At 41.7% G+C, this 27,870-nt stretch overlaps 1 protein-coding gene and 1 long non-coding RNA gene across 5 annotated transcripts in view; one reads left to right on the top strand and one right to left on the bottom strand.

Moving 5' to 3' along the window:
• Window positions 1-23,993, top strand: part of SAP130 (Sin3A associated protein 130) — a 58,835-nt gene extending 34,842 nt beyond the window's left edge. For 3 of the 4 annotated variants that reach the window (XM_089665505.1, XM_089665489.1, XM_089665481.1), the window contains 10 exons: window positions 598-719; window positions 1,274-1,591; window positions 2,739-2,916; window positions 5,865-5,969; window positions 7,724-8,034; window positions 8,405-8,656; window positions 8,740-8,865; window positions 9,698-9,801; window positions 9,877-9,990; window positions 13,675-23,993. In XM_089665505.1, coding sequence (XP_089521631.1) covers window positions 598-719; window positions 1,274-1,591; window positions 2,739-2,916; window positions 5,865-5,969; window positions 7,724-8,034; window positions 8,405-8,656; window positions 8,740-8,865; window positions 9,698-9,801; window positions 9,877-9,990; window positions 13,675-13,833 — 1,789 coding nt within the window. In that variant the 3' untranslated portion in view covers window positions 13,834-23,993. The remainder of the gene's footprint in view (window positions 1-597; window positions 720-1,273; window positions 1,592-2,738; window positions 2,917-5,864; window positions 5,970-7,723; window positions 8,035-8,404; window positions 8,657-8,739; window positions 8,866-9,697; window positions 9,802-9,876; window positions 9,991-13,674) is intronic. The other variant, XM_089665496.1, reaches the window with a different exon arrangement.
• LOC149470239 (uncharacterized) lies at window positions 22,924-27,849 on the bottom strand. Its single transcript, XR_016309254.1, has 2 exons — window positions 27,731-27,849; window positions 22,924-26,784 (listed from the first exon to the last, which is right to left on the bottom strand). It is a non-coding gene; the product is annotated as an uncharacterized LOC149470239 (long non-coding RNA).
• Window positions 27,850-27,870: the final 21 nt, after the last annotated feature.

Here is a 27,870-nt window from a genome sequence, read left to right as displayed (position 1 = left end):
TTCCCTATCCAGTAGTTGGCCCGACTTCATGCTTTGAAAGTTGGCCATCCTTCTTTCAGATGGTTCCTGGGCTGCAGATGATCCCCAGTCCTCCTAATGAGACCTGTTAGTGTTTGTTGCTGGGTTGCCCACCTCTCAGTTGTACTATTTTTGAATGTTCCAACAGTATCTGAATTCCTGTGCCAGTCAATGGACGAGAAAAAAAAGAAAAAAATACGTTTCGTGGAGTTTATCGATAGACACTGGTTCTGCACCTCTGTATTTTTGTTTATGCCTATAGTACTGCTTTACCATAAAACTGAAGCATGCTGGGTAGAGGAGAGATTCTATTGGGAGCTGGTGATATTTGTTTGCTAGCATCCAGTTCTCCTGTAGGTGGCAGTATAACCCAACTGTATTGGACTCCAAGAAATACATTTTATAGTAAATACAGAAATTACATTTTTCTACAGATTAGGACCATTTAGAAGATCAATAAACTAACTGAATTATACCTGCACTCAGTTTGCTCTGATGTCCAATATTATATTTGTCTAGTTGTTTCTTGTTGTGGTGTTTTTTTTTTTTTTTTTAATCCTTTCTTTTTCTGTTTTACAGACAGCCTGTCCCTGTACAGCTACAGTATTTTCTACCCACATATCCCCAATCTGCCTATCCTCTGGCTGCTCACACGTACACGCCTATAACCAGTTCTGTGTCCACTATACGTCAGTATCCAGGTTGGTGTTTATAATCATATCTTACTATGTTCTACATTCATTTAATAGACCTTGAAGTGCTAGAGGCACTATATATTAACCCCTTTAAGGGGTTTCAGATGCCAGGGGAGGCTGTGATCGGCTGTCAGCAGTCACATGATCTGAATGCTCTCGATCAAAAGTAGAGATTGGGAGCTTTCCGTTGGCCACCTGTAACTGTGGCAGGAGCACATTTAAGGCCCACCCACCGAGAGGCCGCATGTATGTGTATGGCTGGAGGGAAGAAATTAACATTGTTGTGGGCTTAAAACATTGTCCTTGCTGTCAGCACAAGTTGATTATTACAGAAGAGTAACATAAAGGTCTGTATATGTTGACACATTTCTGTCTTTTTGATTATACATGAGTAAATTTAATGCAGCTTGAAAGTAACTGGCCATCAGTGATTTCAAGAACTTCTTGTTTTAAAAGTCTAATTTTTAGTTCTGGCAGAGTTATTTATAACCGCTTTAATATTTGTTTTCCAATGTGTTTGGGTGGAACATCTAACACTACTGATTTCTCTTTATTTTCAGCACAAGCTCCAAACTCTGCAATTACAGCACAGTCAGTGGCCTCCACCGTGCACCTAAACCCAATGCAGCTAATAAATGTGGATACATCACATACCCGTCACATTCAGGGGATCCAACCTGCACCAGTCAGTGCACAGGGGATGCAGCCTGCACCCTTCAGTACACAAAGTATTCAGGCCACACCTATTGGTACCCAGGGAATCCAACCACCTCCAATTAGTTCACAGGGAATCCACCCTGCAGGATCAATAGCCACTCAGGGTGTCCAGACGTCCTCTGTCAGCTCCCAGCAGGCTCCAAGTGATTCAAAACCTCCTGGTAATGTAAAAATATATTCAGTCACAAATTGTTTTGCTTGGAAAAAAAAACCCAAAAACATTATCTTGATATCGTATAATCTGTTTGTGCTTCCTTCTCTCTAAATACACAATATTTCCGGTTTATTAATCTTCTGTTCTGATCTGAGATCTTCACCCAAATGCATATCTTCAGAGGTTTAGTGCATTTGGAATGAGATAGGAGAGTACATCACACACAGCACAGCATTGAGCAGTTTGGAGTACAGCACATTGAATGGAGTGGGGCAGTCTGGAGTATGTCAGTTACTGCACAGTATACAGAATGTGATTGTTTAGACTATAGCACTGAGCACAGCCAAAATGAATAGACTTTTGCTAGTATAATAAATGAGGAACTTTCTGCAGAAAGTGTCATGTAATAAAATACTATTATTTTCACTGTGTGTAAAATTATATTTTGCTGACTGGCAGTAAAGTGAAGGGCTAACAATAAGTACATGTCCACTGAAAGTACCCCTTGCAAATGAACCTCAGGGACATGACTCACTCCTACCCTGACCTACGTGTCATGCATACATACATAGTGCATTGTGCCTGCCATAGTCTGCTGCCATTTTGTGTAGGATGGAATGTAACTGCATCTGTCAGTATACATTTTTTCAATCTATGTGATGTCATTTCTGAAGGATTTAGTAGAGCTATGCATGTTAGTATTGTGTTTTGGCAATCCAAACTGTGCATCCCATACATTTAGTTCAAATGGCAGTCCTGTACCTATTTTTCATTAGTGGATTAGAATATCTACATCAGCTAGCCGGCAGCCTATTTGTTCCCTAGGCCTCACTCTAACCGGCAGCTCTGCCCACTTCTAGCACATCACTTCCCTTGCCCTCCCAGTGTTGGCATTGTTAACACTGTAATGACCTGTTACCTGTTACTCTTCCCTCCCTGGATTTCTTCCTAAATAGAAGTATGGGGTGGGATTATATGTGACATTTTAATAATGCAGTGTATATCCTTGTACTTATCTAGGGCAGTGTTGTGTTATTGATTTCATTTTATTTCATATTACCATTCGTGATACATTTTAGATATGAATATGATTTATCCTTTCCTGAAACAAAGCACTGATGGCGTGTGTGAATGTATCTTCTCTTTATTTGCAGTTGTCCTTGCAGAAGGGGCTACAATTGTTGCCAATCCTCTAAGCAGCACTTTCACTACGGCCCCAGCTAACGCAGCTGTCATGCAGAGCCACAATCAGAGTCCAGGTATTGGCAATAGCCCTGCTCAGGGATCCTCTCCTCGGCCTAGCATCTTGCGCAAGAAGCCTGCCACTGATGGGTATGTTTGTTTATCTAAGTCATTACTTTTTAATTAAAATAAAGTGCTGGCACATGTAGAAGTATCTTATCACATCGGGTTATGCTCATTTTATTTGCGTGTGCAGTTAATTCCAGTATTTTCTTTTTAGCATCTAATGTTCTTTTTTGTTTTTTTCTTTTCCTGGTGTCCTCCCCTGCTGACACTCATACTTCGTTTTTATGTATGTAGTTTATCCTTGCTGCTTTGAGTTACCTCTTACCCACAGTACATGAATATAGCTATCCTACACATCTGTGTCCTTCTTTGTGTTACAAATGTGAGCTCTAAAATAAGAAATACTATAGTAGATGTCAATGATGGTAATATACAGTAAGTTAAAGGCCAATTCAGGTTTTGCTGAAAATGCTATATTTAGGGTGCAGCAAAATAGTGAAGTATTTTATCATTGTATTCAATTCCAGAGAAATCCCAGTGGCAATAGAAAAGTCTGTGTGCTGCACTGTATTCTGAATGAAAGCAGCGGTTTGACAAGCCCCTACATGGTCACAGCTACAGATCTGCAATCAGGAACATTCTGCTAAAAATTTTGCTGCCACCTAAATGTATACAGTGTAAGGCCTGAGCTTGGGCTTTAAATGTAGGCTTGTAATTTCACCTTTTTAAAATGCCAAATCTATTTGTCTATCCAAACTGATTTTAGGGATGTTTGTTCACATTCTTTTAGGGTCCATGTACACTGGTTTAAAGAAAAATGTTGCTTCTAGAAGAGTTTAGCCTTTTACCTGTAGAAGCAACTAATGTTATCCTATGTGTCCATGCACATTAGGCTATCTAGAGGCATGTTTTAAACTCTGCATTTAGAAGCAGAAAAAAACTCCTCTGGTTTGCATTTTTGGGAGCAGTTTGTTGGGGGAAAAAAAGCTAAATGCACCTAAACGCATGTACAAAAATGCTCAAACTTAGCTTTTTTCTGCCAAGAGCACTGGTGTGTGTTGTTTTTTTTTTTTTTTTTTTTTTTTTAGCAAGTGTGCATGGACCCTCAAACACTGATCAATTGTTATTTGGCTGTTGTAAAAAAAAAATGATTCCTCAGGCAACTACTTGTGAGTATTATTATTACTTCCTTGGAGACTTTTTTCCAATTCACTCTCCCCTGTTTTTGGCTAAGGAAGGAATTAATGTCTCCAGGCATACTTGGACATTAAACTATAGATACATTTTAACTATTTTTCATAGCATGAGTTTTACTTCAAGGATACACTAAAATGAAGTGTGGACCTTCTCCCTGTCAGAGTCACTGTTGCAGCACAAATGGGGCTTTGAATGCTACAGCAAAAACATTGTATGGAATCCAAGTGATGCAGAGATTCAATTAACCATTTGCCATCCTAAGGTCCTTTTTTCTAACACATCCTGGACTTACACTCTCCAGCCACTGTATTAGGTACACCTTGCTTGTGCCTAGAAAATATCACCCACACCATTACACCACCACCACCACCACCACCACCGCCAGCCTGAACCGTTGACAAAAGGCAGGATGGATTCATGCTTTCATGTTTATGCCAAATTCTAACCCTACCATCTGACTGTCACAGCAACCAATCTGCCCAATCTCCTCTGCCATCGATGCATTTTCGTTCACACAACTGCCACTCACTGGATATTTTCTCTTTTTCTGACCATTCTCTGTAAACCCTAGAGATGGCTGTGTGTGAAAATCCCAGTAGATCAATAGTTTTTGAAATACTCAGACTAGCCCGTCTGGCACCAACAATTATACCATGTTCAAAGTCACTTAAATCCCTTTTCTTCCCCATTCTCATGCTCGATTTGAACTTCAGCAAGTCGTCTTCACCACGTCTGCTATGTGATTGGCTGATTAGCAATATGTGTTACCAAGCAGTTGAACAGTTGTACCTAATAAAGTGGCCTGTGACTGTATAGTGGTTAAATCAAGTCTATGGCTGCAGCCATGAGCTTGTTATCCTTTTTTTTTTGTTTTTTTTTTTTTCACCCAACGATCATCTGTTCAGGTAAAGTGACCCGGGCAGCTGTAGATCACTTTTAAAGGGCGTTTCACTGAGGTGCTCAGGACCACAAGGAACAACAAGAGCAGAGGTGGAACAAGGAACATTTGTACCCTGCGGGCAATGAAGCTGGATGCAATAAGCATTTACTCCCTACTATAGCTAGGGAAGCAGCTTTAAAGCATGATCTGGGCTTGGTTAGCTGTAGGATCTGGGTAGATATTTGGGGTCTAAAAAACCCTGTATTTCTCCACAAAGAGAACCTGTCAGCTGTCCATTCTATCACATAGGGGGCTTGCTAAATGAAAGAAAAAAAACTGTAAAATAAAAATGTAAAAGAACCCCTCGTGCACACATACGCTAATATGCATGTGTATGTAAACAAAAATTGTGCCATTCACGTGAGGTATTGCTGTAAACATTGAAGGTGAGGGCAATATTTTTTTTAAAATAACCTGTAAAGGTGTTTTAAAGTGTCTCCCATTAAAAAATGTAATTAGTTTTTCTCCATTTCATGGGTGTGCACAATTTTGAGACTTTAGACATGTTTGGTATCTTTTTACTCAATGCAATCTTATCTTTTTAATGTTACCAAAAAATGGGTATTATATTGTGGTTGTAATATTAATTTTAGTGTGCTTGTGCTTTTTACTGAAAATGTGTGCTTGATAAGCTCTCTGCCTGTCTTTCTAGGTAAAATATCTGCCTTCCTATAGCATGGTACTGATACACAAACTACTGTTAATTCTTACTGCTCAGATTTTAGCCAGTGGTTGTATAGTGTTGTACGGTGTAACTAGTGAAAGATAGTTTTGCTTTGTAAGGATAAGGGTAACTTTGCACACTGTCCATTGCCATGTTTATTATAGGCTTTAGTGTTTAAACCATTGTCAAACTCTTCTCATATTGTTCATCTACTGTGTGTTTCTTTAACAGGCTGTCTGTTAGAAAAAGCCTAATTCCTCCACATCCAGGAGATGCAGTAAGCCCACGACACGACAGCTCTATGCGAAGCACTTCTGCTTCTCCTCGGCCTGCTGGGTAATTCAAATGTAGAAATGTATGAGGGTCTAAAGGGAAACCTGTGATGAAGAAAATATGGGGGGCTGCAATTGTTGACTTTGTAAAGATGTAGGCTTCATGGCTGTCATCTGATTCTGGCTTCTCTTCCCAGTGGGTTATGGGAATATGCAGCCAATGAAAATTTAAAAGTGTGAACTCTAATCTCACACACTTTTGTGCATCTCATTGACTCATTAGGCTATACCGCAGCATAGGTTCAGATGTTTTGCTGTGTTCAGAGGTGGCAACACTCTGTGCTATGGCCACATACAGAGTCTCCGATTTGCTTGCGGTCAGTTTGTGTGGAGCCAGAACTCTATAGAAACACTATACGCTGTCTGTCCAAGGTTGGCTGGAGGCTCTATTAACATATAAGAGTTGTAACTGGGTGGTTACATGTTTACAGCAGCAGAGTACAAATCTGACAGCAGTGGTGCCTGCTATAGATTTGTATAGAGTACAAATCTGATGGCCACCACTGACAGCTACTGCTGGTGGTACACAGTGTGTGTAGGCAGCATTTAGAACCACAGGTTGAAATCTTCTGATTCTTGTTGGTGGCTGCCCCTGACCACTGCTGTGCAGCTATGGGAAGGTGGCCTTAGGTAGTTAAAAACCCAAGTGCAGACAAAAAACCCCACCAAAATAATCAGCACGTAACACAGTCAGTAGGATTTGTCCTTTGTGCTGATGTATCTTTTGTTGATATCATCCTCCTCTTCCCGGGGTTAATAGAATGGCTGTCACAGGCTCTCATTAAGAGAGCCTGATTATGCCCATCCTTTCTGCACAGCTGCTGTACCACAGCTTCTATGAATGGAGGATGATTGATAGATCAATCCCCTCCATTCATTGATCACATTTCACTCATTGAAGCTATAGTATTGTTTCATTTCTATGAATGGCAGAGTTGGGTGGGCATAGTAGGGCTCTCTTGATGAGAGCTTGTGACAGCCCATTATTTCAATTAATCTGCACCTGATGATTATGGCAGCAGGGGTGGTGAGGTCATGGACGGAGGAAGATTGCAACAACAGGAGAGGCACAAGGGCTAACATCCTACTGACTATAGTTATGTCCCTTCTGCTGATTTTTCTGTTTTTTTTTTTTTTGGCTGCACTTTGCTTTAGATTTGTCTAAGCATGACAGCCGCACAACCTGTGTCTATGAAAATGGGTCGGCAAAGATGGCTCCCATAGTTCAGTATTCATAGGTTCCCTTTAAGAACATGTTCAGCCTAGATCAGTATGTCTATCAATAGAATCAAAAAGTCATGCATTTTATCACTTTGTAAGGCTCATAACTAAAGGGAATGTATAGAGTTTTTTTTTTTTTTTTGTTCAATTACAATATGTATTATTTAAAAATTGTCTTTTTGTCAGGGGAAGGTTAAAATTTTTTCCTGAATGAATGTTTCCCCCAAGTTTCTGTCTTGGTGAGACTACAGTGAAGAAGGAATTTCTGAAAGAAATTCACAAACAACCCTAAAAGAGACTGAACTCTATTTGCTCTGTTAGTAAATATGCTGCAATTGCTGTTTTGTCTCTGTTGGAGAAATGATCCTTCCGCTTCTGACAACTAAACAGGAAGTGACTGCAAGTGTCTCCTGCAGAGATACAGACAGCAGTAAAAACACTGTGGTGTGCAGATTACTGCAACTATATCTTGAACTCACATTGTTTAAAGCAATTTTACACATTTTTTTTTCCTTTACTTTTCCTTCTCTGTTTTAGTGTAAAACCAAAAGCCGAACCTCACATTTCTGTGGCTCCAGGAGTGACTGGGGATCCAGGCACAGGTGGTGATCAGCCGAGTGCAGCTGCATCTCTTCCCTCTTCTCATCATCCCACAGCCGCTGTGCCCAGTCCACCATCTCAGCCTATGCCTGGACCCCTCCCCAGCAGCATCCATGTCCCCCCTGTTGCTGTCCCTGCCTTATCTGCACCTCCACCTCTCTTGAGCAGTGCACCTTCAGGAGCAGCAGTCCCTGAGACAAAAGTGAAGGAGGAGGCAGAACCAATGGATATAACTAGACCAGTTTCAGGTAGGTAATTTTATTATGGCTTGCTTTAGCCTTTGTATTAGCAAAGACTGGCCCAAGATAATCTGCTGGGAATTGTGACTATTTTGTGCCTAATATTTTGTCATCAGCTAAACATTATGTATAAATCCAGAGTATACATAGAATAAACTGCATCTATGTAGTTCAGGGTTCTTTTTAGTCTTTTTTTTTTTTTTTTTTCCTCCCCTGCATTAGTTTTTACACATACCACCTGACTCCCAACATGAAATCTTCATGTCAGTTGAGGTTATGCTTGCTGTTTTGGCTTTTTTAAACCAGATTAGGAAAGTTTAATGTGCTGTTGCTGCGTTTTATCTAATTTGTTTTCTTTTTTTTTTATTAATTTAACTAGCAGTTCCTCCACTGACCCCAGGATCCATCTCCTCCCCACTAGTTCTTCTTGCCAATAACATCTCTGTGCCTGCTGGGGAATTGCCGCCAGGAGCCTCTCCCCGCAAGAAACCTCGCAAACAGCAGCATGTTATATCAACTGAAGAGGGAGACATGATGGAGACCAATAGCACAGATGAGGAGAGATGTCACACAGTAAAGCCCTTAACATCAAGACCAGAGAAGCGCAAGTCTCCTCCTAAAGAGTACATAGGTATTGTACCTTTCTGTCCAAATCTTTTTAGATGCAACTTTTCAAAAGGCTTGTGTCTGTAAAATCTGTGTGTTTAATTGCAGATGAGGAAGGTGTGCGTTATGTTCCTGTTAGACCTCGACCTCCTATTACACTGCTGCGCCATTATCGAAATCCTTGGAAAGCAGCTTACCATCATTTCCAGCGTTACAGCGATGTACGGGTCAAAGGTAAGTAATCAAAAAAGGCAACAGATGTATGTAGTATATGCTTTTTTTTTTTTTTTTTTGGTCTTGGAGTGACAGGTGCATTGATTCATCTGGCCTTTTTTGTTTCTTACCTATTTAACCAATTTTAGAGTGACCCCAAAAGTGTCATTTACTTGCCTTATCCAGCATGTCTGGCACTTAGCTGATGTTTCCAGGTCCTCTGTGTAAGAACCCCTGGTAACTAAAATGATTAGGCGCCTCAAGATACCCGAGTTTATTAAAAACATCTATGTAGTTCACGCAGTGTGTGTGCACATGTGTGTAAAAATTGTGGACAATTGTATATTCTGATATACACAAACAGCGCACAATTATCCTTCCCAGACCTTCATATATTCTCACCAGAATCTCCCCAATCAGAATGTGTTGTATATCCTGATCTCTCTTTTTCTTCTTGACCATCGATTTGACTGCTTCCAATCTCCAAAGCAAAAAAACTAATATAGTGCAGTAATTTCCACATATAATATAATACGTGATACACCCCTGCAAAATGTAGAACACTATGTCAATCGTGTCCACCACTATTCACACTAATTACTCTTACCCTCACAGGGTGAGAATGTGCATACAACTCTCCATCGCTATAAGTATCGTCTTAAGAATGTCACTATACTTCAACCACCCCCAATGTGCAAACAAATCAACGTGCTCGTTCCCTTCCCCTTCAGGCATGCACCTTACCCTGCTTGCAGCGATAAATGCTTTTCAATACAGAGTGTAATCTTCAATCCATGAATGAAGTCAACACTACAAACCAAATTTGAGCTCTTTTTGTCATTCTTTCTTACAGAGGAGAAGAAATTAACATTACAGGAAATAGCCAACCAGAAGGGGATTGCTTGTCGTGTGCAGGGCTGGAAAACACATCTTTGTGCTGCACAGTTGCTACAGCTGGTAAGCCTTTTGGAGTTTTTTTTTTTTTTTTTGTTTTAATTATTTTTGCTTTTAACAACCATTCTCTTCCTCCAGATTAAACTGGAACAAGATGTGTTTGATCGGCTGACTGTTCTCCAAGAAGGGCTCATCCCCAAAAAGAAGACTGCCACGGATGATGATTTGCACAGGATCAATGAACTAATACAGGTAAAAAATGCAAATTTTAATCCTACAATATTTCAGGTGGTGTTTCTGGCTTTATGATGTAAGGGGTATTTTCCCCATGTGTTTCAAGTTTGTGAATATTTAAAACTGAAGAAAAATTGAATAGTGCAGGTATGGAATTTAGATGTGCTTATCACTACATTTTTGGAGCATTTCAAATTACAGGCAATGTTTATTTCAAATTAATCTTGGACAGTTACTGGTTTGTATGGTAAAGGAATGCATAAACAATGTTCTTTCTCACATTTTGTTAAGAAAAAAACAAAGACCCCAGGTACCTGTTGGTTCTGTCTGATGTGAGCACCCAACTGGAATAAGGGAAATGGCTCAGCAAGGCTGAATATTTCCCAATCATTCACAAGGGTGTCTTATACTTTTGTCAATTAATACAAGGTTTCCTTTAATTGGTTGAGGAGATCGTTATGTCATCTGGTTGCCTCTCCACCTCAGCCAGCTTGGCTAAGATTAACTATTTAAATTAAAAAATGAACCTGGAGTTGGGCTTTGAAGCTGTAGTAAAGTCTCTTTTATAATATAAAATGGGCCTCGCTGCAGGTTTGAGTCATAATGTACTGCATACTTGCACAGTATGAGACCTGCTTGCAAACGGAGCTGTCCAGCACTGCACTGTCACAGCTCCCAGGCGCTTCCATCTTCACCTGGTCTTCCTTCTGGGTTAGGAATCTTTGGCCGCTTGAATGGCCGGGTGGCAGTGATGTCACTCCTGTGCATGCGTAAAGGAGTCACATCGCTGCAGCATGCAGTGCGGGCAATAAATGTGGTTTGAATTGTGCATACGCGGCTCAGATCACATTACCGGTTGACAGATGGTAGGGAGATTTACGACAGAAGAGACCTCTAGGGTCTCTTCTGTTATGAAAGTCCTGCCTGCCACCAGATTTTGCGTTTCCCCAGTATACTACTACTTTAGGCTCTGTACAGCATCTTGAAAGATGATTGTTTTCAGTGTGTCACATAATTTATTAATAATCTCCATACTCTCTTCTTATCAGTAGAAAGGATAATGTTTAATATGAAACAAAAATGTAAGGAAAATCATTAGCTAAATGCAAAATAAACCCTTCCTTACCAAGCCTCTTCTCTGCAACCTTCCACTACAGTGTTTTTTGTTTTTTTTTGTTTGTTTTGTTTTTTTACAATAGCTAATATTTTTAGCAACATTGTGACATAGGATTTTGGTGGTTATTACAATTTATGGTTGTGTCAAAAATATAAGGTACCAGTTTAAAGCTGTTTGTAAATAGATTTTAATGTGTATTTTCCCAGTTTGCAATTACATGTGCTGCACATCAAGACTTTCTTAATTTAGCAGTTGGCAACATTTGCAAAATGTTGTAATTTTATTAGTTAGGTCTGCCTGTGAAAGTAACACACACATCAAGATTTATACTACTGACAGAAAAACTGTCTCAAAAAAGCAATCCTAAATTCATATAGATATCTTGCAGGATAAAAAGGATTTTTATTTGTTGAACTGATGCAGTGTTGCAAAACAGGTTTAGCTTTGGCTGTGAAGTGATTACAAAATGTTAGCGTCTAAAATAACATTTCCCTTTTGTTCATTGACGGACACAGTGTCTTCCATTCCCGACCATAGGGTGTATAGCGCCACCTACAAGAGTAGGACACTAGGCAGAAAAAATAAACCTATGAGCAGTCCTGGCTGATATAAACCCCTTTTCTGCATAGGCAACCAATTTTTTTTTTTCTCTGTTTAGTGCTCTGGAGTAGTGCTCTGTGCTATGACCTGTGGTTCTGTAGGATTTTTTTTTTCCCTCCATTTTTCTGTCTTTTTTCCTGCGGAGAGCTTCAATCAACAGCCAGGCTGGGCGGCGGGCTGGATTATATAGATCCAATGGTCACCCAAGCCTGGCCAGTGAGCGCATGCAGACCCCAGCCAAGTGCTTGGCGGACTGCAACATGCCCCATCCTGGACCAGGGATCCATGTCATACAGCCCGGCGGCCATAATTTTGGTGTCTGCATTGCCCAAATAGGGACCTGGGCTTTGGTGGGCAGGGTTTTTGTGGCCATTTTCTTATAGCCACATGGTGGCCTCCTTACTGCCTCTGGCCCTTGTGGGTAACATAATTTGCTGAATGTGTGTTCCACGTGGTTTCTCAACCTGCTTCCATTTGAGGGAACTGCTGGCAGCTCTGCACGTGCCTTAGTGGTGGTAAGTCCTTGTGGGGGTATCTTTCTACTGGCCTTGTATTCGTTGGTTTGGGGTTCCTTGCGACTAGTGTGTCTCCCTAGCGGTGCCTTCCCTGTGGAACCCCTTCCAGAGGTGGAGTCTCAGGACCACGTTTTTCCACCTGACTCCCTCCTTGAGGTGGCGGGCCCCTCTGTTCCCATTGCCACACTGACAGCCATCCTGGAGTCCTTCGTTTCCTGGGTGGAGGTGGCGTTAGGTGTGCAAGAAGCAGCCCCTGCTCTCTCCTGCTTTATCGGCCTCATCGGATCCTAAGTCCGGCTCTGGCGCTGTGAATGTGGGCCTGCCCACAGGTCCTGCTGACGAGATCCCCAACCCTTCCGACTCGGAGTATGAGTTCTCTGCTGCTGCCGTCAAACACGAAAAGGCACCGGTGGACGCACTTATTACTTCTGTGTGAGAAACCTTAAAAATGGAGGATGCTTCTGGGGCGGTCATGGAGGTGTCTGTTCCCTTTTAACATGCACAAGCTGCAGTGTAGGTGTTACCTTATCCTCCTTTTTTTTTTTTTTGACAAATTTGTTTACAAGGATTGAGTGTCTTAAGAGACCCTTTGTGGTCCAAAAGTGGCTTGCTGTGCGTTACTTCTTCGATGAATCTCTTCTAAAGAAGTGGACCCTCCTATTTCCGGGTTGAATAAAGTGACCATGATACCAGTGGAGGAGTCTGTCCTTTAAGGATTCGGCAGACAGGAATGCGGAGTCAGTTGCCAGCACGATATCCACTATTGCAGGATCGACTCTTAGACGTTTAAAATGAGCACCAAATCGTTTCTTCCCTTGCTTGATGGTGGTCACGATAGACGTAGACGGGAGGAGTACTCGGGGGCAAGCTCAACCAAGGGTTGATGGACGCCCTATTACCAATCCATGTCCTGGGTCATCAGGCTCTGTCTGGAACAGTGGACATAACGTCTTTGGGGGCATACTGCCTGGATGCAGTTGTCAGTGCCATGGCAGTGGCCTTTGTCAACCACCAGGGTGGAACAGAGAGTGGCAGCGTCGCTGGAGGCCTCCCGCATTCTCAAGAGGGCAGAGTGCCATGTACCTGCTTTTCCCATCATGCTCATCCCCTCCTATATTATAAATATATATAAAAAAAAATTTCTTACACTGCTTGTTACTAACTGGATTGCCTGTGCAGAGAGGGAGTTTATATCAGCAGGACTGCCCATAGGTGGTGCAGTGTTTTTTTTTTTTTGTTTTTTTTTTCCTGCCTAGTGTCCCACTCCTGTAGGTGGCGCTATAAACCCTAAGGTTGAGAGTGGAAGACGTCAGTCAATGAGCTCAGAAAGGGATTTTACGATGAATAACAAAAAAATGCAGTTTTTGTATTGACTTCAAAACTTTGTACTATTAGGTTTTATTATTCATTATCTTCTGTTTGCCATTTAACTGTATTTGGTGTGTGTTTTGTTTTGTTTTTTACCCACAGGGTAACATGCAGCGCTGTAAGCTTGTCATGGATCAGATCACAGAGTCCCGGGACTGCATGCTTAAAGTTCTAGATCACAAGGATCGTGTCCTAAAATTGTTGAATAAAAGTGGTGCAACTCGCAGGCTCTCCAAAGTGAAACACAAAGACAAGATTTGACCAGTGGGACTACTGCTCTATTTACGAATAACAGCGTACAAGTGGCTGCTTGCTCGGTGTTGTCCCAGTCACCGTGGGTCATTCACATGTATATAGAATTTTTTTTTTTTTATTTGGATGGATGGGAATGAACCTAGTTACTCTTCAATCCCAGCCTGACTGACAGCTCTGCCAGTTGCTATTTGGGACTTATGAACTTTCTCTGTAATGAGGAAGCCTATTTTCTTCATTTATTATCTGGTGCTGCGTATGAGAACAGATTAGTGTGTGTGATACATGCTTGTGTATAGTGCTGTTTATCCCATGTACACTATAAAAGTAACTCCTAATTGTGTTCTGTGTTTTGAAGAAGTTTCTTCTTAAAGCACCAAACAAGCCAATGCAGAAGCTGTTGTACTGTTATTGTAGTGCCCCAATTGTATGTGTCAAAAGTTTTCTTATGTAAATAATGTTGCTTGATTTACTCTTTGGCGCTTACCTTTTACTTTTAAATAGCTTTCCTGTTTTACCTTCCTTTAGTGTTCTATAAATCATTGTTAAGCAAGGGTTTCTTTTTTTCCACCCCTCCTCAAGTTCATAGTATAACTGCTAATACTGAGAAAAGCAATATTGATGTTTGTGTGCTAAAACTAGAAATTAGCTGGCAAACTAAGACTGTGACTAAAGGAAAGCCTTAGTCACAGTCTGCCTAGCTCCTCTGTTAGAGAGTTTCATCTTGCTGGCCACCTTGTGTCACTAAATGATGTAATGCAGCCTGCGGTATAACAGAAAATGCAGTTATCTGAATTGTGCGCTACATGACACAGGCTGAGTATTCATAGACCTTGGGATATAGGCTCATACTTTCACTTGACTGGACACTGGCAAAGCTTTTGAGGACATGCCCCTAGGTGCCTTCCCTATACCTCTCCCTCAATTCTGTGAATTCTCTATTTTTTTTTGTCCTAAGATGATGCACCTATCTTACCGTTACTAGTTTACTTTATTTTCAGATTCTTTAAACATCTCTATATGCTAATACTGCAATAGAAGCCGTGCATCTAGATTGGTGCAGCCTTGGTAAATCCTTAAACCGTATCTGAACCCCACGCTATGGGGACAGCTTTGGGCACTGGATCCACGTAAGTGCTCACTTCTGCACTTTATGAAAAGCATGTAGTTGGCCACAGGATGCTACACAGGTCTAGGGCCTTCATCCCTATGGGACCTAGATCCCGAAGATCCCTTCAGGGATATGCCCACCATGAAGAATGAGACCTGAACCCAAAATTGGGACCAGATTTGTGGACACAGACAGGGTCACCCTGTATCTCTGTTACTGTAAAAATAATGGGACTATGTTTGGAATGTATTCACTTTACAATGTAAACGTTTCAAATGTGGAACCTTTCAGAAAGTGCACCAAACACATGGAACACGATATAACTCTCTGGGAAAGTGCAGCTATCCTGCTCCAAACACATTGGTAAAGCTGCAGCAGTGTGAAAGTGGGCCAAGCCAAAATTATCTTTTGCCTGCCTGTAACACTCTGAATAGGAGGAGAGACAACACCGTAAGCTTTATGTAGTTAATATGAGCTTTCCCCAACCCTTCATACACATCTTGGCATTTAGCAGAAGGGACAGCATGCGTAGCTGGGAGAAGATACACACAGATCGAGTAAGGTAGTTTTAATATTGCTTGAACCTTTAAGGAAAACCCAATAGTGACTTCTGTTGCTGACCTATCCTGTTTGCTTTAACGATCTGATTGATCTGCAGTATTTTTTTATTGATCTACCTGCAGTAATTTCTGATTTGCTGACTCAGAAGATGTGTGCAAGTTCGTTCTGGCTTATTACAGGTCTGTGACTTTCCCAGTCTGCATATACCCCCTCCTTTTGCCAGCATGCCTCAGTTGTTTGCTAGTATCCTAGAAAATTGGAAACTTTTTCTTCAGCTTTTGTAAATAAAGTCCATTGTTTGCTAGCCATCTTTTCTTCATGGATTCATTCTTCTGTGGCTGAACAATCAAGATTCCTCAACAAATGCTGTATATAGCATAACCATGTAGCCGTTATCCGGATTGGTATTTCCTCAGCCTAGCATTGCAGACTGTACCCAGAGCACAATGAACTGGACTTGTAGGGCTAGCCCAAGTTATGGCGCTTTCCACACCTGAGCGTACTGTTAGTCCCAGAACCAAAGCACAGCCCCAGGTGTGACCCTGTTCTGTTTCTGAAGACTGGCTTTGTGAGTAAGGCTAGTTGGGCTAAAGCACTGAAAGCTAACTCACTGTTCAGTCCAATGGGACTGAGTGCCTTTGTTATCCGCTGGGTTGAGTATTGCATGTGTGTTTGAGTGTACACATGTGCTTGCTCCTGCCATTCATCCTGGAAAAAGAAACATCCCACTGATCTTCCTATTCTTGAAGCTCTGTGGATCTCCTGGTCTGTTTCCACAGACTGCCTACTGTGCCCTGGTAACCTCCAGCCACCTATAACCCATGTCAGTACCAGCTTTCCTGGGTTTGAGAGTACCTATGGCTTCATCTCAGATTTGGGCCAATTTGCGTTACTGCTATGTGGATGCAATATTTCATTAAGGCAGAATGTATAGTCCCGCTGCCACGGGTGGTTCTGGGGGATCCTCAGAGGGAACTGGTGCTTTTAATCAGGGACCCTAATTGTCATATAATTATTATGGGGTCTACCTCCTCTGAGTCCTAGTCCATGGCCATAGCCCCTCAGTGTTAACTCAGGACATGCAGGCTGTTTTTTGCTCAACTACTTGGGTGCTTTACCTGCAGAGGCTCTAAGCACTCTCCTGCAACATCCACTGCAGAGTCTGTCTCTGACCCTCCTGAGCCCTTAAATCAAGCTGAGCCTGTGGTCCCTTTCCTTGGATTCAGAATCCCAGCAGTCTAGCTCTGAGGAGATTGTTTTTGAGGAATTGCAGTCTCCTGACCTTAACTCAGATTCATGGGGGCATTGCAAACCTTATTGATGCAGTGCATACTACCCTGCATCTGAAAGATCAGACTGCTGTTCTAGGCCTTGGGTTTTTTAGAGTTTCTACAGCAGCAACAACAACAGTTTCATTACACCTATTTGAGATAGTCTTTAGGACTGGCAATACCCAAAGCCCCACCTGTGAGTGTCAAAACTTTTCCCTTTTGAAAGGATATTACCTGTGGTCTGTTCCCACCATACACTATAGACACACCTTTCAATAGGAATACCACTAGACTTGTTGAGGGCACGGTTACCTTGTGGAATTCCACTAACAGGAAGTTAGTCTCTGCTTATGTCCAAGTTTGATGCAACTCTTCGTCTTGTGTTGGCAATGATTTTAATGTGTCCAATGGTGTCATAATGAGTGGACAGGGGTGTGGAAGTGTTTGAAAAAACTACTTGTTCAGGGACTAAATCTGGGTCCCAGTCTTCTTGTCCTGCATGACAATCTACTTTTCCAGATAAGAAAAAAAAATGTTTTTAACCAAAACCGTATTTAAATCTGGTGCTTTTAGGAATGTCTGGGGCTTTATGGTGACTTAACACATTTAATTTTTTTTTTCTTTTGTTTTATAATTCTTTATTTAGACAATGTGCATATACAGGTAGTACCATCACACAATAAATGAAGAGGAAGAACCACATACATTTGTAAACAGTTATACATGCCATAAGGCATTTACAGTTTACTGAGTTCCTGAGATCAGCAGTAATAGGCCATATACAACCCATCCATAACAACATTTTACATTTTTTTTTTAACATTGCACTGTATATCTCCTCCTCCCCTTCCTACCTGACTCCAGCACCACACCCGGGGACTAACAGGGAGGAGAGAGACCTTGCAGTGTGAGCACTGAATGGGTGCTTGTCAGGAAAGGGGAGTATCAGACTTATCCTTTATTGCTTTTGCTGCAAGAGCCCTTTTTGCGTTTTTTGCACACGTTTAAAAAAAAAAAAAAAAACAATTATTTTAGGCCTGAAGATTACATAAAAACCCCAAAACATTATATATTTTCTGAAAGCCTAGAGAATAAAATGGTGGTAGTTCAAATTTGTCACATTGCACGACATTAAAGCACAGTAAAAAATACACTTAAGTTACTTTTAGGGCACAAAAACAGCAATGAATTACCCTGTTTTTTGGTAAAAAATAAGATGAGGTTGCACCAAGTAAATAGATTTCCAACACGTCAAACCTTAAATTTGCACGCACTCGTGAAATGGTAACAAACTTTTCGTACCCTATATTTTCTTTAGGTGACCCTTTTAAAGCCCCCTATAGGTCATCAGTTTAGTGTTACGTGGAGGTCTGCTGCTAGAATTCTTGCACTCATTCTGGCGTGCACGGCAATATGTAACGTGTATCGCAATCAATGTTTTCAAGCGTAGGCACCCCAGCGCGTGTTTTTACGCTTGTACGTGCGTACATGCGGGGGCACAATTATTTTATTTTTTTTGTTTGAGGGGATATTATGTGCTTGGGTGTAACTATTTTTTTTACAATTTAAAAAACATTTTTTTTCTACTTTATTTTTGATGATAGGTTCTCTTTATTGAGACATCAGTGTCTAAAAGACCCTGCATTTCTCTTGAGAATGTAATGCGGTGTACATCACGCTGCATTACATTCTTTCCCGGCCTCAATGGCTGGGAAATCTGTGAACGGGGACCCAGAAGTGATGTCATAACGTCACTTCTGCGACAGCAAAGGAAGGGGAGCTCACATGTCTCTCCTCCCTCCCCTCTAGCCACTGGTGCACGCTGAACCAGTCCCGGGTTCACATATAGGCAAGTGGAGTCCGGGAGACATAGCTGGAGGGGGCAGAGGCTGGCACCGCAGTGGGCAGTGCAAAAGCAATCAGACGGCATCGCAGCCGTCTGAATGTTTTCACCTGACAGGTGAGCCCTGCTACTTGCCCACAGCAGGGCTGAAGGTTGAAAAAAAACCTACCTGCCCGGCCCCCGGAACTACATGTGTCGGCCAATACAAATTCAACATCCCTGGTGGATTCCTTCAACAGGGATCCCTCCACTGCCAGGATGGTCTCCATTTCATAGAGTAGTTGAGTAAATTTTTAGAGCCTTGTGCTTTAGTGGTGATGGCTTGTTACAAGCATCTGACATTGAGCCTTGCTTAGGACTGATGTCATTACTTATGTGTAGAGCTGCTCTTTGTTTCAGAAGCTGTCGTCACATTTAAGAAGTATCTGCCTTGATTAACATTCATAGGTATGACAGTCCATTTTGTTCAGCCGATAGAAAACCTCCACATACACAATCCTATACCCACAGTTGATCCAGAGGAAAGTAAAAAAAAAAACAATCTTATAAAGCAGGGGTCTCCAAATGTTCTAAACAAAGGGCCAGTATGCAGCCTTTCAGACTTTAGGGAATAAACCATACCCCTTCTGTGGTGTCAGTGGGAGGAATGGTGCCCATTGCTGGTGTCATTGGTAGGAATTGTGCCCTATTGGATTGTTGGTGTCATTGGGAGGAATTGTGCCCCATAATTGGTGTCATTGGAGGGAATTATGGCCCATTGCTGGTATCTGTGGATGAAATAGTGGCCCAAGGGCTGGATAAAAGGAAGCAAAGGGCTTCATCTGGCCCCCAGGCTGTAGTTTGGAGACCACTGCTATTAAGCATGGTTTAATTTGCTCCAGAAATGTCAAAAAATTGCTTACTGATCCCCCTGAAGGCAGTTGGATATTTCCTGGATCAACAATCTATCTTTTTTTATTTATAAATGGTAATATCCAGTAGTGGTGCACCAAAATGAAAATTCTGGTGCTGAAACCAATACCGAAAATTCAGAATGCGTGTGACCGAAAACCAAATCGATATGTCTGCATATGTGGAGGTGGGGAGGCTCCAATTTTTTTTTCTACTTTTCATGTATATTTTTTATTTATTTTTCTTACTTACGATTTTATTACTATAACATAGGAGACCAATAGTCCCCTATATGATAGCATATGAGTGAAAGGTCCTCTTTGTAGGGGGGAGGGGGTGGGGGGCAGTGTATACAGAGAGGCTCCCTCACTGGCTGTCACTATATGTCAGTGCCGGTTTTTAAATGCAATTGCCAGCTTTTTTTTATTCTTCTTCACTATACCTCACAGAAATTGCTGTCACTTTCCCTGGAGCTAAAGGAAACTTTGTTTATTTTATCTCTGGAAATAAACTAAAAGGAAACTGTTTTTAGCTCCAGGAAAGTGACAGCTAATTCTGTGAGCTATAGTGAAGAAAAAAAAGCCGGTAATTACATTTAAAAACCGGCACTGACATATAGTGACAACTAGTCACTGTATACACTGCTCTGCTCCTGCATTTCTCAGCCGCCCCCCCCCACATCTGCAGTACAGTCTCCTGTATCGGCTAAATTTTTTCTATCGGCAAAATGCCAATAGGGCTATTTTCGGTGCAACCCTAATATCCAGTTATATTTTGTACATTTAGCAATGCATCCAGATCTTTGTTTTAAACAATCTACTGTGCTGGCCAAAACTAGTTCTTGAAGGAGTCTTTTCCACATTTTCACAGGTCTTACTGTGAAGAAGCCTTACCATAGGTGGAGGCTCCATCTCTTTTTCTCCAGATGTAAAGTGTCCCATTGTCTTCTGTAATGACCTGAAAGTGAATAAATCTACACAAAATTTACTATATTGACCACCTTTTTTTTTTTTTTCAGTTCAGCAAATATTTCCTTATAGCTGATCTCCCATATGCTTCTTATCAGTTTGATTGCACTTTCTCCAGTTCTCCAATATCCTTTTTTTAAACTGATCCCCAAGCTGGACTGCATATTCCAGATGAGGCCTTATAATCATTTTTACAGGGGCAAAATTATGTCTCTCTGGAGTCTGTGGTTGGTTTACTAAAGGCAACTAGATTCTGCACTCATTTTCCCCAAAGCTTAGTGAATGTGATGATGCTTCACTTTGTAAAGAATATCCTATCAGGTGCAAGGAAAAAAAAAAGGGATTTGAGCTTGCACATGATCAGATGATGGAAATCAGCAGCACATCACTGCATTCACTAAGCTCTGGTGAAAATGAGTGCAACTGTACTTACAATTTGCCTTTAGTAAATCAACCCCTATACCTCTATTAATACAAGAGGATTTTTTGCTGGCTTTAAAAACTGCAGCTTGGCATTGTGTGCTCTTAATAGGTCTGTGATCTACCAGAACACCCAAATCCTCTGCCATTGACTCCCCCAGGCTGTTCTCATTAAACCTCAACCACATAATAGCCCAATTGAATATTGCGATGAGGTTGGCTTGTATGTTGGAGACATCCTGTAAGGACATAATTCCACTGCATAGCTTGGTGTCATTTGCAAACACTGAAATGGTGCTTTTAATTCCAAACTATATAATTTTATAAATGTTAAAAACTGTACAACACTGATAACCTGAGACCATTTAGAGTATGAATCCTTAATCACTACTTTTGAATACTGTCTTTTAGCCAGTTTTCTATACATTTTACACACTGAATTCTTTTCAAGTTGCTTTGGCAAAATCCAAGTGTACTATATCCATGGCCACTCCACTCCTTTTTTGTCTTAAGTTTTTGCTTGCTTCCACATAAAAAGAAATCTGATATGAATGACAATTATGGTCTTTTGTGAATCAGTGCTGTTTATTGCTTAAAATATTACTTTCTAGCAAAAACTCTTCTATGTGGTCTTAAACTCTCAAGTATCTTCCTGACTATAAAAGTTAAACTAAGAAGTCTGTAGTTACTTGGTAAAGACTTTGATTCTTTATTTAAATACAGGCACTGCATTGCGCCAATCCAGTGGTACCTCTAAAAATTAGAAACCATATCTTTTGAAATAACAGATTTCAACTCTTTGAGTACACATGGGTGTAAGCCATCTGGTCCAGGTGCTTTATTCACCTTTATTTTGCCTAAGTGTTTCTGGATCATATCATATTTCTGAGTCAGTGGGGTTTTATTGAGCTATGTCAGTACTATCCCCGTTATGGACCTTCGCGCCCCCATTTACTTTGCATATATGGAGCTGAAGAAGGTATTTAACCACTTGCAGTCCTTAGGCTGTATACAGTATTTACAACTTTGGTCGCAAGCTGTTATACCTGCATCATAGCTGCAGTCATGATCCTGGTATTGTGGTGTGTTTTTTTTTTTTGTTTTTTTCAGCTTGCAGTTGGGTCAGCTGTCCACAGAGAGTTAGAGGAACGTCCATTACCTGATCTCTGTGATGAATGAAAGTGGTTGTAAAGGTAAAAGTTTTTTTAATTTAATGCATTCAGGTAAAAGACCCTTTTAAGTACAGCTCCCCAGCCCCCTCGGGCTCGTTTACATCAGGGTGCAGAGACATCAGTTTTTCTGCTTGCGTTCTTCAAGGGCACAAGAAAAAAACTTGTTCTAAAGTCCCCTGTTCACACCATAACACTAGTATCGCATGCAGATTTTTTTTTTCTGTGCAGGAATCTGTAATGTGTATAAAACTCAATGAAGCGTGCATGAAAACTGATGTCTCTATGAATGAGGCCTAAATACTCACCTGAGCCTGATCTTGGTCCAGTGCTGTGCACATCAGCAGCTCCTCTCTCGGCTCTTGCAGGCTTGACTGAGAGCATTGGTTGCCATTGGCTTCTGGTGCTGTCAGTCAAAATCTGTGAAAAGAGAGCAGGGGGCAGGGCTGTGCTAAGTCGTGTGTCTGTCTGAATAGGTGCATACAGCCCAGCTTGGAAGCAAGCCTGCACAATTGTTGGTAGAGGACCCAAAAATAGGAGGATTAGGGCTGCTCTGTGCAAAACCATTGCATAGAGCTGGTAAGTACACCATGTTATTTTAATGAAAAAAACGGAAGCTTTACAATCACTTGAAGGCAGAAGTGATAAGAGTTTATTCAATTCCGGTTTCAGTGCTGAGTTTCTTAGCCGTCACAGCAAGGGAAGCAACAGAGATCGCTGTTTCTCTCATATGCTTTGAAAGGCAGAGGAGGGATCTAGGATCTACTAGACCCTGATTTATCCATGAAGAGTACCTGTCACTGCCCAAAGCTATCACAGGCTTGTTCACCCTTTGTGTTAGCAATCTAGTTAACTGAAAAAAATGTTTTTTTTTTTTTGATCAATTTTTATTTTATGATCAATTGTTTTAGTTTAAATTATAGCACACATCAAACACACATAATATATTAATATATTTTGGTAATTTTCTCACTAAATATCAATACACCATAGTAGCTCACAAGAATCACATTTATTAGTTCTGTGCCAGTCCTAACATTTCTCTCATAAATGTTATCAGCATTTTTAGAAAATTATATAGAACCCTCAAACATTACTTTCTAAAGCAGAGGTCCTGGAGCATAAAATAATTATTGTTGCAATTTTTTTTTAAGTCATACAATCTTTGTGCAGTTGTTTATCAAATGCAAATTTTCAGAAAAAAAAAGATATATATAAACTATCATGCAAAGATTTTAAAATTTCACACACTGGTAAATTGGCAACAAACTATGGTACTAAAAAATCTCCAGAGAAAATGCTTTAAAAGCTTTCACAGGTTACCGGGTTAGGGTTAAACATGAGCTCTGGTGCAAGAATTAATGCTCTCCATCTCTAGTGCAATCCCTGTTTACATGTGTGTGGGAGCAACGTCCCTGTGATAACTTGGGCAGTGACAGGTACTCTTTAGTGAGAGATCTGGGGTTCATTGGACCCCTGATCTAACCTCTGCCCTCTAAAGCATCTGCTCAAACAGAGGTCGGTTCAATCATTCATCACAGAGGAAATGAAAGAATGACCATTCCTCCTCTTCTGGCTGCAGCCAAACCCGACTTAGTATATCGGTCCTGGGCTTCCTCATGGCATGGGAGAGCCTGGGAATGGGCGCGGCTGTGCTGTAGAGTTGCAGGAGCATTACTGGATCTGAAAAATGATACCAGGATGCTGCAGCCATAATCTTAATATATAACCACTTGTTCCCTAGGATGTACAAGTGGTTAAAGCGTCAACTATGGACAATTTTAGATACTGTAGTTTGTTGCCATTTCAAATGTATTATATTGTGTTTGTGTGCACTAAAATTCCATTAGGTGTATTTTTTTCCTGAAAATTTGCATTTGATAAATGGTTGAACAAATATCATCATGTGACATAAAACATTTGCAACAGCCACTATTTTATTCTCTGGGGTCTCTGCTTTCAGAAAACATAGAATGGTCAGGGGTTTTAAGTCATTTTCTAGCAAAAAAAAAAATGCAGATTTTTAACATGTATTAAAAGTTTCAAAATGTTAAAGACCTGGGTGTTCATGTATATTATATACACTATAATTAGCAGGAGGAATCCTACCGTTCTGTATCTACTATAGAAGTAAATGCTTGTAGGCCTTCAGAGCCTACTCCCACTGAGCCCATAGAGCTTGAAAGCAAGGGTCAGCAAACTCCTGGAAAATCCTTCTACATAAGTATGTGCCCCGATTTCTGCATCCGGATGGGTTCTTGGGTAGTTTGCCTCTCTGGCTTTTGGGTGCTAAGCACCCCCTTTTAGCCTATGGGCTAATGCTTTGTGGCTGGCACCTCCTTCAATTGCCCCTCATGATCATTCTTGTGCTACTGTGCAAAGCATTACATATACTCCAGTCTTCCTCAGTTTCCTGCACCTTGGAACCCTCCTTGTCCAAGTGGAAACTTGGTTTCTAGTGTTGTCCCTATCTGGACTGGATATACAGGAAATACTATATCCTTGGGTAATGTTGAATCCTTTGTAATGCATGGTACCCCTCAGCATCCTATTTGCCAGAAGGATTACTTACCTTCAAGGTTGATTGGTACCAGTTTTGGCTATTCTGGTCCTAAACAAGTACCCAGGCCCTATCCCTTGCCACTTGCTAATTCTCAGGGTGTTGGGCTTTGTGTCTACCCTAGCACCCTTTCCTGATATCCCATCTATCCCTGATAGTCAGTTTTTTGGTTCCTCTTGGAAAGGGTAAAGGGCCTAGCACCTGCAAGCTTTGACTGTATATGACAGCAATAGTCAACTTTCTTGATTTGGGGATGGCTCAAGTGTGACCCCCTGACATCACCAAGGGCCACATATAAAGAGTGTGGGCTTGATGTAGGAGTTGTCGGAGACTAGGAAAGTCATCAGGAGTCAGTCCTAGACTGGATGCAAGAATGCTAAAACTCACTGATATCATAGGGCAATAGAGACACAAGACTTGGTGTCTGCAGAGGCCTGAGGGCTGCAAAAAAAGTGCCAAAAGGCTGCAAGTTGGGCACCAGGGGTATAAGTCCTCATTTTTGTTTCCTATTGTTGGCAGCCACCTGTCACTTGTAAGAGAGGCTTAAGGTGTTTGTACGGGCTGAAGGTTTTTTTACCTTCATGTATTCTATGCATGAAGGTAAAAAACCTTCTGTGTGCAGCAGTGCCCCCAGCCCCCTCAATACTTACCTGAGCCTCATCGAGATCCAGCTATGTGAATGACAGCCTTGGCTGTTCCGGGTCTCTGCCTCCTCATTGGCTGAGACAAAAAGCGAGAGCCATTCGCTCCGGCTGTGGTCAATCACAGCCACTCACCCAATAATGAGAGGGGGTGGGGCCAAGCCACGGCTCCATGTGTGAATGGACACATGGACCAGTGGGTGCCCCTATAGCAAGCTGGTTGCTGTGGGGGCACCTGACAGGAGGGAGGAGCCAGGAGAGCCATTGGGGACCCGAGAAGAGGAGGATGCAGGCTGCTCTGTGCGAAACCACTGCACACAACAGGTAAGTATAGTAATGTTTGTTATTTTAGAAAAAAAAAAAATAATCTTTAGAATCACTTTAAGGCTCCTTCATTACCAGTCAGGGAGTTCACCTCTTTTCCCCATATCAGAAGTGTGAAGGGCCTTGAGGGTGCCCCTTTTTCAGCATGGTCTCCCCTTGTGTTGTGTGCTCTTAAAAGTGATACCAAACCCAGGGCCCTGCGTTCACTATATCTAGTTTCCCACAGTACAGAGAACATGGAAATGCAATTATTTTAGTAAATATAAACGGCTAAATACCTGTTCTCATCAGCAGTTAGAGCAGTCTTATGACTTCAGCAAAGCACTGGTTAAAGCTTGTAGTAGGAGTTTTCTTTCTGTTCTAGGAGGATATGAAACCCCTGACCTCTGTCTGGACAGTCCTGACTGGCCCTGTGCTGATCACATGCACTCTCCCAAGAAAAAAAAAAAAAACCCACCTCTCTAACAATACACACCAAACTGAGCATGTGACTATGGATTCAGTCTGTATCAAGTGGTGATTTCAACAAGAGGAGGGGCAGAGAAGACAGGATCAAACAGCCTTTTTACACAATGCAGAGGATTAACCCCTTAGGTTCCACAGTGAGTATAACAAGCATGCTTTACTGCATATACAGACTGATTTTACTGTTGTGGGTTTAGTAATACTTTAATTCTTCTCAGCCCTCATCTCTATTCCAATGAGCTTGAACTTTGGGTAATACTTCCAGGGCGTCCCTATGGAGCAGGAAGTCCCTGTTGTGGCCTATTAGTTGCTTCATTTAATAGGGTAGTCTTCCCCAAACTCCCCCCAACCAAGAGGGATCCTTGGAAGTTCAGGGAAGCGGCACCAAGAGAGTAAGAACCAGCAGTTAGCATTTGCAACATCTTTCTCAGTACAGGTTTCCTTTACAAACACTTTACTAAATCCCTCTTTTCACTAGGTAAAGTGCTGAAATCTTCCATGCTTCCTTGTGTTCTGAATGGAGCATTGAAATCTTTGTATGGAGGCTGGAAGTTGTGACAGGATATCTCTTCACAGAAGGATTTCATGTCTATTTTTGTTCCAGCAACAATCCAAATTTTAGAGCCTTTTGTTTTTTGTACTTTCAGTCCCCAGGCCAATGCTATCTAGGACAAATAGGGTGAAACACCCAGGGGGCACAGGCAAGGTATAAAACCCTTCCCCACGATACGAAAAACTGAAAAACAAATGTAAAAAAAAAAATATATATAAATATTATTATACATAGCGCCAACAGTTTGCTCAGCGCTTTACAATACAACGGGAGACAATACAGCAACAATACAGTTCAATACAAGAGGGATAGGAGGGCCCTGCTCCTTGGAGCTTACAATCTAGGAATAAATAATATGACACATGAATAGTGTATACGGAATGACATCAGCCCGAGGGTGGCACAGCACGTTGGGTGGGCTCTGTGCTTCCACTACAGGTCACCCAGTACATACACCAGCCCGGCTCCAGTCTATACCTGCTATCAATAACTAAGGGAATGGAGTAGATAGCCCCATCTCTCTGGCCGCCATAGACCAGCCTTTACGTCTCACAATCGCTACAATGATTAACTTGCAGCTTTCTATTGGCAATCTGCTCTTGTGACGTTCTGACAGCTGGTTTCCAGTTCCAGTAGGGAACGGCCCAGTTCGGTTGTGGATGGCAGACCTCTGGGCTGACAGCTGGAGAAGACCGGAACCAGCACTGGGTAAGATTTGAGGTGGCTGTTTGTGTGAGAGGTGCCTGATAGACACACACATATGTATTGTGTCTGCCATGTGGGGGATGGATCCAGGGACATCCGTTTCTCACATCTGATGAGAGAGCCTGGGACAGGGCACTGTGAGGTCACAGGGGAGGACTGCCCGCTGATATACACTGACCCAGCGTGTCATGTCATCATCCCATGAAAGTAGGGGAGTGCATCAGTGACCCCTACCTATGGGGCTGGTACAGACCCTGAGTGTCAGTTTAAAAAAAAAAAAAGACAGTTTTAAATTGGTTACTTACCTGTCCTAAAAAGCAACCATTGGTCAGGAGTCTAGAGCACAGCCTATAAAAGGTGCAGCAGTAGTCGTTAGCTGTTAGAAGCAGCAGTGACAGAAGAAGCAGCACCCTGCTTTACTCACCATGGAATTTCTCCTGCATCAGCTGATGGAAAGGGGCTCAGCTCCAGTGGGATGAATACACACAGCTCTGCGCTCTGGCCATCCACATCTGCTCTGTACAGCTTCCTGTTCTTCCTGCAGTGCACCCGGCTATTGTGTCC

The sequence above is a fragment of the Staurois parvus genome, unplaced genomic scaffold, assembly GCF_062004578.1.
Source record: "Staurois parvus isolate SC_StPar_1 unplaced genomic scaffold, SC_StPar_1.0 ptg000049l, whole genome shotgun sequence".
Classification (NCBI taxonomy): Eukaryota; Metazoa; Chordata; class Amphibia; order Anura; family Ranidae; genus Staurois; species Staurois parvus.
The sequence above is the reverse complement of the archived record's forward strand: the minus strand, read 5'-3'. Positions and strand labels throughout refer to the sequence as shown.